The sequence below is a fragment of the Maniola jurtina genome, chromosome Z (genome assembly GCF_905333055.1).
Source record: "Maniola jurtina chromosome Z, ilManJurt1.1, whole genome shotgun sequence".
Lineage (NCBI taxonomy): Eukaryota > Metazoa > Arthropoda > Insecta > Lepidoptera > Nymphalidae > Maniola > Maniola jurtina.
Genome location: NC_060058.1, coordinates 4,011,835 through 4,023,530, shown reverse-complemented (window position 1 = coordinate 4,023,530; position 11,696 = coordinate 4,011,835). Strand labels below are relative to the sequence as shown.

General features: G+C 36.6%; 1 protein-coding gene across 2 annotated transcripts; it reads right to left on the bottom strand.

Annotated features, from left to right (window-relative positions):
• On the bottom strand, positions 1-11,590 carry LOC123880468 (mitotic spindle assembly checkpoint protein MAD1-like). Of its 2 annotated transcripts, none has more exons than XM_045928600.1 (11): positions 11,474-11,590; positions 11,089-11,307; positions 8,317-8,475; positions 6,957-7,151; positions 5,735-5,917; positions 5,162-5,338; positions 4,492-4,634; positions 3,836-3,993; positions 2,406-2,539; positions 1,061-1,158; positions 1-398 (listed from the first exon to the last, which is right to left on the bottom strand). In XM_045928600.1, the coding sequence occupies exons 2-11, from the start codon at positions 11,275-11,277 to the stop codon at positions 170-172; spliced, it is 1,665 nt and encodes a 554-aa protein (XP_045784556.1). In that variant the 5' UTR covers positions 11,278-11,307; positions 11,474-11,590; the 3' UTR covers positions 1-169. The 2 variants fall into 2 exon arrangements, with proteins under 2 accessions (XP_045784556.1, XP_045784557.1); XM_045928601.1 differs by lacking the exon at positions 11,474-11,590 and adding an exon at positions 11,451-11,466.
• Positions 11,591-11,696: the final 106 nt, after the last annotated feature.

Genomic DNA, 11,696 nt, shown 5'->3' with positions numbered 1-11,696 from the left:
TAGAATAAAGATAGTTATGATTTATTTACTGATTTTCCAATGGTGGTAAATTTAGCAATCTTAAATTTTGGACTTTTGAACTATATATCCGCAAATCACATCCTGTATCGTAAAAACATTAGAGTTCTATTGCCAATCTGTAATCAATTTGTACAGCCCGATCTATTTATCACACTCTTGTATCACACTCTTGGGCCTCTTGTTGGCTACTAGTTGTTGTGAAAAGTTCCATCGTTAATGCGCTCAGAAACACCGGTATGGAATGATAATTGTTCACGTACAACTTCACTAATTCTGCCAGAGACGCTAAATAGTCCGAGTGAGCTATTTCAATGCTGTCATCGCATAGTGTTATCGTAAAGTATTCTTCCACCGATTTGGCGTATATATTTGACATCCTGCAAGTAAATAAAGATCTTATAATCTATATTTTGAGAAGCGTATGACCTAGCTATCAATCGATTGTGATTGTTAAGTAACCTTGACCCAAGTCAGTAACTGAATGGGTGACCGACTTTGGAGGTACGAAGTTGGTCTTTTTGATCCCTCAGTGCCTCGGAAAGAACCTTAGCCATCCGTCCAGGTTATTATCACTGGCACCTGATATTGTATAAAACCTAAAAGAGTCGAAATCTCTTATTCGTGCTGTATGCTGAAGGATTTAGGAACCCACCGCATTATTATCCAATCCTACCACAATGTGATTAATGGAATGGGGTCACAGCCCTCAGCATGGAGGAATACGACTATAAACAAGAAATTATATTTCCAGTTTGGGATATTTAACATTTTAATTGAAATATATTTATTGAATGTAGGCAAACTTATGAATCTTAAGACGAAATTACCTCTACTACTGCTTCCAAAAGCAGATTCTTTTCAAAACACATAATATTACAATAAGATACATATATATTATCCATTTATGCTCTCCATGGTTCAATTTATGGTCAAACATGAATTTTCCATAAAAATAAACTTTACTCCAAAAAGTACATATCTGTACTAATTTAATCCGGATATACATAATAATAAAGTATTTATTTTTCGTACTACTTACCTATAGATGTTATGACCAATCTTATCTACATTGTAACCTAGAAGTTTGCAGCATAACTCCTTGTATTCTTCAGCCGAAGACGTTAATCCTCCTTCATCCTAGAAATATAATGGAACAGTGAATCTAACTAGTAAAGTCTTTTCATAATTTCGGTTTAAATTCATTCTATTACATTTTGATTGTGATACAGTTTTGTTGTAATATTAGATAGAAAGATTGAATCATTTCAAATACATAATATTATAGGTAAGTACTAGTTGACTTGCACAGATTTTCATAGGTTGGTGACATACATTTCGCATATTTAACTCAAAATCGTATTTTTAGGGTTCCGTACCTCAAAAGGAAAAACGGAACCCTTATAGCATCACTTTTGTTGTCTGTCTGTCCGTCCGTCGTGTCTGTCAAGAAAACCTATAGGGTACTTCCCGTTGACCTAGAATCATGAAATTTGGCAGGTAGGTAGGTCTTATATTACAAGTAAAGGAATAAATCCGAAAACCGTGAATATGTGGTAACATTATTAAAAAAAAATTAAATTTGTTTAAATTTTCAAAGTAAGATAACTATACCAAGTGGGGTATCACATGAAAGGGCTTTACCTGTACATTCTAATAGATTTTTATTTATTTTTATGCGTAATAGTTTTTAATTTATGGTGCAAAATGTCCAAAAAAATACCCGAGTACGGAATCCTCGTTGCGCGAGTCCGACTCGCACTTGGCCGGTTTTTTATGTATTGTGACGTATATATATATATCATATATCTCTTTGACGATGTGCGATATATTGAGTGTTTAAACCTTATAGTCGTAGTAATAGTTATATTACTATTGTGCAGTTTGATCAGACATTTGAAATTATTATGAAGTGTAATATGAAGAAAATAATTTTTTCAATTTTCTACTTTTTTATATATCTAATTTACGCACGAAGTTGCCTCAAAATTTGCCCTGAAATAGAAAGTTTTCAAGGGCCATAACTTTTAAAATAAACAATTAAAACGTCGTCCTATTCGGGAGTCGAGGGTTCTATTCCGGGCACGCACCTCTAACTTTTCGGAGTCGTGCCTTTTAAGCAATTAAATATCACTTGCTTTGATGGTGAAGCTAAACGTCATGAGGAAACCTGCATGTCTGAGAGGTCTCCATAATGTTTTCAAAGGTGTGTGAGGTCTGCCAATCCGCACTGGGCTAGCGTAACGGATTCCGGCATGAACTCATCATTATGATCATGATGATGGTGATGATATAATTTTAGTTAAATCATAGTTTGACTCCAACTTAATGTGTAACGACGAGGCGGGAATATAGGCTCTGTAAGAATATTAGGCTTAAAAAAACACCTTAGTCGGTGCGGCGAGTTTCTCTAAATGCACTTGTAGCCGATCTCTTTGGAGGAGCAATTTGTGAGCTTCACACTTTGCAGCCTCGGCTTCTTCGCGGAATTTGATCGCCTCCAGTCGCGCGCTTTTAAGAGCTGCAATATCACAATAGGTATATAGCCCGGCAAACAACTAGTGGGAGAAAGTCGGCGGATACGGGAAGCGAAAGTCGACCAATCGCGTGTACCCGCCATTCGCGTCAATGTTCAAGTTGTTTGCCGGGCATTGTACAGTAAATATCACTTTTACAAGTAACGCCGATGTACCAGCGCAAAAATCTTGAGCACAATCAATAAATATGTTAATAGGTAATTGGCACTTATTACATATTATTAACCCCCGACCCAAAAAGAGGGGTGTTATAAGTTTGACCTGTATGTCGTGTATCTGTGTGTCTGTGTATCTGTCTGGGGCACCGTAGCGTCTAAACTAATGAACCGATTTTAATTTAGTTTTTTTTTTGTTTGAAAGGTGGCTTGATCGAAAGTGTTCTTAGCTATAATCCAAGAAAATCGGTTCAGCCGTTTGAAAGTTATCAGCTCTTTTCTAGTTACTGTAACCTTCACTTATTGTCGGGGGTGTTATAAATTTTTAATTTACACTTGTATTCATTTTATTCTTTTAATGTTAACAGAAAATTATATTTACAACTTTATGTGAAAAAATTCTAACACAGAGTTATTTTGTGAAAGCTAATGGAATAGATGAAAGTATTTATAAACTATACAGTGTGTTTTTTTTAACTTGGACAGTATGGGGAAATCTGAAACCAAAGAAGATACAGGGAAAGCGTCTTAAGAACCATTTGCTCTTTTTTTATGAGAACAATTTTGGTGGAGTCAATTTTTTGGTCAAGCGTGAGTTGTCCATAAAAATCAATGAAATTGACAAAAAAAATTTTTAGTGCCGATCGACTCAGTTTCATGTAAGGATCATTTCATTGTATCGAAAGAAAAAAATCGGGACAGCAGAAGTTAGTTAAAGTGATTACCGCCGCCCATGAACATTTGCAATACCAGAGCAACCGTCAATGGGTTCTCGGCCATTCAGGAATTTGTTGGTCCGCTTCATGAATAAACCCATCTCGTAATCTAATGGGACCATCGCACAATTGATTCCAAATTTTCATGTGCATGCAAAAAATGATCTGGCACAATGGGCGGTCGAAGTGCACCAGGCACCCAGGTGGCGGTGGCTTGCGGTGCGATTGTAGAAAAAGGAGGGTGGAATGAGGTCAAACAACTCTTCAGAGCACTCCCCATTATAAAGGCGATAGAACACATAGACATTTCGTGGTGCTCCAGGCTTTCCAACGAGCAGGTTAGTTTGGGATCGTCCTCAAGTCGAACAGCTCACCTCTCTTTCAGTCGCGTAAACTCATACTCACTTACCATTAGCTTGTGCCACGAGGTCCTGGTTAGCCAGCTCGTCCCGGTAGCCTTGCAACGCTTCCTCCAACTGCGCAACTCGCGCGGAGAGTAGCGCCGTACTGACCGCTTCCGTCGCTCCGCTCAGAGGCCACTCCTTTTCGTAACTATCGCATTGTTGCCTGAAACAATAGCCAGAGCTTAGAAGACCTAAAGCGTTCTGTCACTATAATACTCTATCCACGGAAAGAAGTTAGTCTAGCGCTCTTTCTGTTACGTTATCCCATACAAATGACAGCCAAAAATCTCAGTGGGCTTTAACTATTTTGAGTGACCAACCAATAACAAACATGTATAAAAAAAATGAAATTCAGTTCGAAAATGTTATCAAAAAACATTCTAAATTCAATTCGATAACATTTTCGTTTTTGATTTAAAAAATTAATATACCTAAATATTGGCTACATTGTTAAAAACACGAAAACAAGATTCACGCTTATAAATAAAAATGATAAGCCACATTGAGAGTCTCACATTTGGACTTAATAATATAATTTTGCAATCATAATCCTAGTTATTTGACTCATCCATGTTGCAATTTCAACTAAATGAAGAAAGAAATATCTTTACTGTGGAGACAAGTAATTTTTTTTTACATGTTTTAAAAAGTGTGCACTCACCTGTAACTATTTCGCTCGCTCTCTGTCAGCCGTAGCCGTTGTTGTAGCCTTTGATGAATACGTTCTTGATCCAAGGTCACGTCCATCACCTCTCTCAGTTTAGCCGTTACCTGATCCCGCTCGAACTCCAGCGTTACCACTTTCTAGAAAGAATATTTTGATGATTCAGATAAATTTGACTTACGCCAACACCCGAAAAGTTCAAGAAGTTTAGCGCAATCTATCCCTATGTAAGTAGTAAAAAACCAACCTAACATCCATGATTCTCTTTCATCATCCTACCTCCTACCTCCTACCAAGTTGTGCATCAAATTTGACCTGCATTGAAGCTAGTTTAGTGATTACTATAAAATGTTAAAACCTGCATCTTGTATAATTCATTATTCTAGAAATAGTTACCTCAGAGAGTTGTGAGAATTGCGACTGCGCTCAGTTGGCTGTTGAGCGCAGTATCCAAGGTTGGAAACAATGCGCGCGCAAACTCCACACCGTGCGCCTGCGCTGCGCTCTTCCAATCTTATACTGAGCTTTCTAGATAATTCCGAGAGTGACCTTGAATTTTGACACTTAAAGCATACGCCGAGACTTATCCTGCATTGAAGCTAGGCTACCATATCATGTCTTGCCAAAAACCGCGAGCTGTCTAACTCATTATTCTAAATAAAGTTACCTCGGTGAGTACTGCGACTTGCGACTTCGCGTTCGAGCAGTCCATGACTGCGTTCACCTGGTCGTTGAGCGCACTGTCCACAACTGAGGATATTGCGCGCGCAGACTCCACGCCGAGCACCTGCTGCGCTCCAATCTTCCATTCTTCCAGCAACGATTCAAGGCGTTCTATCTTTAGCTGGAGACAAGGAATTATTTATTTAATGTGATCAAGACTCTATAATAACTGCAGTATCAACTAGGTCTACCATTTAACTGAAACTGAATTTGAATTTTGTTTTATTTGTATCATATCAACTGAATTCGTGTTGATAATATGTCCATAAAAAACGTTCGACGTCCCATTTCCATAACTTGACTTGATTTGACTTTTGAGTCGACCTATCAACACAAAGTGTTCTCCCCTGTACCCCGCTAACATCTTACGATTTTGTTTACATGCGAAACCTTGTTTATATCGTTTTTAGGCTAACTGGTCTAGTTGTAATACACTTGTTATTAGTTTCTCAACATTGTTCTTAAACTGAATCGCTAGGTAGCGTGGGTTAGTTTAATTAAAGAAAAGTATCCTTACATTGGCCTCATGTAGCTCCTTCTCCGCATTTTGCAGTGCCTCGACCTTCACCGTGAGCTGGTGCACCTGCTCCTCCAGCACTAACGTGTTGCAGACGGCGTCGCGCAGGGAGCGCTCTGAGGCCCGCAACTTTACCACCTCCGTTTCTAGTTCCGCCATATGGGTGAAGCGGTTTTGGGCAGTCTAAAATGTTTGAATTTTATAGAGATATTTTCGTAGACCTTATTACAATGGCTTATTATGGTTATGTCAATCCGATAATTACAACTTAAAAAAGGGTCAATGTACTTTACATCGAAAATACAAAAAAAGCTGGGACTTTGGACTATTTCGAAATTTAAAAATGAAACCGAACGCAAGAGGAAATAGGCATCTTGGAGACACGCGCTCCAACCAAGCGCAAGAATCAACAAACGACAAAATAAATAAATAAATAAAAAGATCAAGTGCAAATCGAACTCGCACACGAAGGATCCCGACCATAGTCATATACAAGTGTAAATTAAAAATTTATAACACCCCCGACGATCCAAAGTATCTGAGTTTTCCAAAACATCATTTTCAAATAAATAATTATGTATTTAGGCAACGTCCATCTTGACAGCTTGACATTTGTCTATTGACATAATAATATTATGAACCTAACGGTTATCTAACCTTCTTTTCTACAAGAAAACTAGAAATGAGCTCATAACTCTTAAACGGCTGAACCAATTTTTTTAGATTATAGCTAAGAACACTCTCGATCAAGCCACCTTTCAAACAAAAAAAACTAAATTAAAATCGGTTCATTCGTTTAGGCGCTACGATGCCACAGACAGATACACAGATACACAGACACACAGATACACAGATACACACGTCAAACTTATAACACCCCTCTTTTTGGGTCGGGGGTTACAAATATATCGTCTTACTTTTAAATTTTTTTTAATTTGCATGGTGCCCATTTTGAAATTCGGCATGTTGGTGGTTTTTTTATTATATGTTGTTAAAGCAGCAATAGAAATACACACTCTGAGTAGGTACCTGTTACAATTCTCGAGTCACAGCCCACTTACAGACAGGCAAACGGACAGTGGACGCTTAGTAATACTATGCTAATTACTTGTTGGCATCATTCAGGTACAGAACCCTAAAAAACATTCTATGAAGCACACTTTAATTAAAACATTATAAAAAACATCGCTACAGAGCAGATCAGTTAGTTGACATATAATACCTTGGATAGTTGCTGCCAATCCTTATAGGAATCCCTTTCATACTCCAAGTTCTTCAGTTTGTTGGTAAGCGACTCCAATTCAAATGTCTGCTTCTCAACACGAATCCGTAGACTTATGCATTCTTTTGCTTTTTTCCTCTGTCTAGAGAGTTCCGCTTTAAGCGTTTTTACTTCATCTTGGGCTCCTTCGAAAGCCTACAATGTTGAAAACTTCATAAGAGTCCATTTAATATATAAATCAAATCGTTTATTCAATGTTTACCAACATTGTGCACCATTGTGCACTTTTTGACTGTCAATTGTTGAATTCGTAAGATTATAAGCTACAAGTTTTCCAAAAGCGCTCAGGTTTGAGTTTAATTTTCCGGGATCGAAAGTAGCCTAAGTAACTATGCAAAAAATATGGGATTATCTCTATTGTTTACTAAAATTGCTAATCGGTCCAGAAACCTCCGAGACATCAGTGTATGTACACTGATAAGTGAAAAAAAATTTGACAATCGGACTCTCCAGACCCGCGAAATTTAAAAATTCCGGGTACATTTTGAACATACCTCGTACATAAACAAAAGTGCCAGTGGGACTCGTACACGAAGGGTTCCATACCATTGTACAAATTCAAATTCAAATTATTTTTATTCAATTAAACTTTTACAAGTGCTTTTGAATAACAAGATACATAGTACGCGAAAGGTCAAGATGGCGATTGGGTATAAGACGAGGAGACGCTCCGCACACCAGCACTTCACCCGCGCTATCCTGCACCGGGTTAAAACATGAACACCACAGACAGATCAATGGACAGCCAACAAAGTGATCTTATAAGCCTTATAAGGGTTCCTTTTTTACCCGACTGCGACTAAGCCAAAATGAAGGGTTATGATTTTAGCAGTCTATGTATGTATGTTTGTATCCAGATTCTGTGAGTTCCAACATAGTGGCTAAACTACTGAACCAATTTTGATGAATGAGGTGTCAATTGATTTGTTGTAAAAGAACGGGTAACAAAGGATATATTTGATAAGAAAAACATTTACCTAACAGATGTTGTACATCAAAAAAAGTGGAGGTCTCCAAAAAATTTCTTTTGCTATTGTATCATGTGAGATGTCAAATGAAAGAGGAAAAAACTCTGAGCTCGTGAATAGATACATATTTTACACAACATTTTTTTGTACATTTGTACAACTTTAAAATATACCAAGTGACAGAAAAACAATTTTACTCTACTTTTTCAGCATCTATTAAGACGATCACAGTCGGGTTTTAGTTGTAAACTTTATCTTGTTTCCTTTTGAGCTACAGAACCTTAAAAAGCACATCAAATTGACAACCTACTTTTTGAAAGTTAAAAACTGACCTGCGTTTTCTCTGTCAAATCTTTTTTAATTTCTGTCAATTGGCCTTCTCTACTCGTATTTTCCTCCAATAATTTTTCTTGCAATTCAAGTATTTTCTTTTGCAGCTCATTTCGATCCTCTTCCCATTTAAGTTTATACTCCTTGTGTTCTTTAATGGTCTAGAAACAAGTTAAATAAAATTAACACTTTTGCATTTTTAATTGTATAATATTACTAGCTGATGCCCGCGGCTTCGCCCGCGTGGATTTAGGGTTTGAAATTCCGTGGGAAACTTTTGATTTCCCAGGACAAAAGTAGCGTATCCGTAATAGCCCGTCCCGGGGATGCAACGTGTTTCTTTACCACGTAAAAACATTTAAACGGATGATAAAATCCCGAGGGATCACCAGAATTTAGGAAAGCATCAGGGTTGAGGAGTTGGGTCCTTGAAGTCAACGACAAAGTCTTTACTTGGTACAGATACCTTCAATATCAATTTATAACCGACAGTTTCTAAATCCCATCAGTGTTGATGGTGAGGTTCCCTGTAGCATCAAGATTGAGGAGTCGGAATCCTATTTTGAATCCAATGAAACAATGTCACAAAGTTCCTCTATCGATAAAAAAAAAATGACGCAAATCGGTTCAGAAATCTCGGAGATTTCAGTGTATATAGGCAGGAAAACACGACTCCCTTTTTGAAAGTCGGTTAAAAAAGTAGCCTATGTTACACCCTGGTCAATCCTCTACTTGTCTGTGAAAATCCCGTCAAAATCGGTTCCAAGATTAGCATCAGGATTGAAGAGTTGGACTCCAAATTTTTTATGAAACAATGTCGCAAAGTTCCTCTATCGATTAAAAAAGAAATGACGCAAATCGGTTCAGAAATCTCGGACATTTCAGTGTACATAGGTAGAAAAACACAACTCCTTTTTTGAAAGTCGGTTAAAAAAGTAGCCTATGCTACTCCCTGGTCAATTCTCTACTTGTCTGTGAAAATCCCGTCAAAATCGGTTCAGCCGTGTCTTAGATTAGCCTTTTCAAACAGACAGACAGACAGACAGACAGACAGACAGACAGACAGACAAAAATTTTAAAAACGTGTGATTCAGTTATAGTATCGTTCAAATAACCATATGACCTTAATATGCGGTAGTTATTTCGAAATTACAGACAGACACTCCAATTTTATTTATTACTAGCTGATGCCCGCAGCTTCGCCCGCGTGGATTGGTCAGATCCCCTGCAGCATCAGGATTGAGGAGTTGGACTCCAAATTTTTTATGAAACAATGTCGCAAAGTTCCTCTATCGATTAAAAAAGAAATGACGCAAATCGGTTCAGAAATCTCGGACATTTCAGTGTGCATAGGTAGAAAAACACAACTGCCTTTTTGAAAGTCGGTTAAAAAAAGTAGCCTATGTTACTCCCTGGTCAATTCTCTACTTGTCTGTGAAAATTCCGTCAAAATCGGTTCAGCCGTTCCCAAGATCAGCCTTTTCAAAAAGACAGACAGACAGACAGACAAAAATTTTAAAAACGTGTGATTCAGTTATAGTATCGTTCAAATAACCATATGACCTTAATATTATGCAGTAGTTATTTCGAAATTACAGACAGACACTCCAATTTTATTTATTAGTATAGATAGTATAGATTAGTATATTAGTATTAATATTAGTATAGAATATATATATAGTATTATAGTATAGATTTTACAATCTGACACTCGCCCGCATGGATGTAGATTTTTAAAAATCACATGGGAACTCTTTGGTTTTCTGGGATAGGTAAACAGTAACCTATGATCACTCTCTAGGTCTTTAACTATACCCATGAAAAACATCATGTGAATCCTTTGCTCCATTGCAATGTGATTGAAGAAATCAACATACAAACATGTAAGTGCAAAAAAATATGGGTGACCACAAGTATTGACAAGGAAATATTGTGGTGGTGATCACAATGGATTAGAGATGGTGCATCCTACATAGCCTCAAAGAAAAAGAATAATAAAATATGGGTACTGATATCACTCAGAGATAATGTAATTATAAGTATGTTTTTTAAAATTTTTATATTAGTCTCATTAGTCTATTTCCCAGAGAGGTCATCTAGTATGTATATATATGTAGGCATATATTAAACTTCACTGTAACTTAATGCCCTGATGCCTATAACACGAGTGTACAACTTATTTTAGGCATCAGTCCTTTAACCTAATTCTTGGTTGTAATTTTATGGTGAAACAATAAAAGATTTATTATTAAAAAAAAAAATTAAACATTTCATATTTATTACATAATTAAATTAAATCTGAGCAGATTAATATGAGTAGAAATTAATTAATATAGATAGGTATGGTAGAAATATGTAATAAACGCACAGTAGGTACTTTTAAAATTAAAATTTTTACTATTAGTATGGATATGGAATCTAATAATAGTAGATAGATAGATAGATAGAAACTCTTTATTGCACACAAAAACACATATAAGGATAACAACACAGTAAGAAGAAAACAGAAAAAAAACAATTGTGTGCAAAGGCGGCCTTATTGCTTGGAGCAATCTCTACCAGGCAACCTTTGCTGACAGGAGAAGTTCTAGGAAGGAGGTTGGATAGTACCAAGTCGCAAGGATTTTTTTACAAAGATTTATATACATACTAATAAACATAAAAAAGTAATTATATATATATATATAATATATAAATATATATGTATATGCTATATATGACAATATAGTTACTTGCATATAATATAAAAATAGTAATGAATAGTTAAATAATACCGCTGCCAAGTCTTCCTTCACTTCTTGCTCCGTTCTTTTTATCATTTGTAGCCTTTCTTCCATGTCTGAGAGGGCTCTCTGATCCCTCTTGTGTTGCTCAACTAGAGATGCCTTCTCCTCTTCAAAAAGTACCTGCATTTCACTACGCAGCATCACTTTATCTTGGAACGATGGCGTGTCTTCGGCCATTTTTAAATACACTAACACTATGGCTGAAATCTATAAAGCGCACTTTGACTTTGCTCTGACAAATTGATTGATTGAGTTAAAACGAGACAGATTTATGTGAGAGATATAGCCCTGTCTCGTTTTAACTCTGTCTTAAGTCTAAGCAAAGGCAGAGCGCGCTTTATAGATCTCACCCTATATCTTTCTTAGCAATTACCTAAGTTAACACTTATTTATATTACACTTGTATATTAAAAAAAAACAAGATGTCCATCCAAGATCTTATAACTGGACAACTGTCGGAAACCCAAATGGTTTCAAAATATCCATAAACAATGTCAGAGGTCGCAGATTGGTTTCCAACGCCGTGGCATAGATTTTTGTTATCCGTGCAAATTTGGCGCTTTTAACCATTTCTCTGTGTATTTAAAATGATACGT

Excerpts from the sequence above, each read along its gene's own strand:
- LOC123880468 (XM_045928600.1), bottom strand. The coding sequence starts at position 11,277 with ATGGCCGAAGACACGCCATCGTTCCAAGATAAAGTGATGCTGCGTAGT. Across the intron at positions 5,918-6,956 it reads ATTGGCAGCAACTATCCAAG|ACTGCCCAAAACCGCTTCAC; the intron begins GTATTATATGTC and ends CAAACATTTTAG. Across the intron at positions 3,994-4,491 it reads AGCGAGCGAAATAGTTACAG|GCAACAATGCGATAGTTACG; the intron begins GTGAGTGCACAC and ends CTATTGTTTCAG.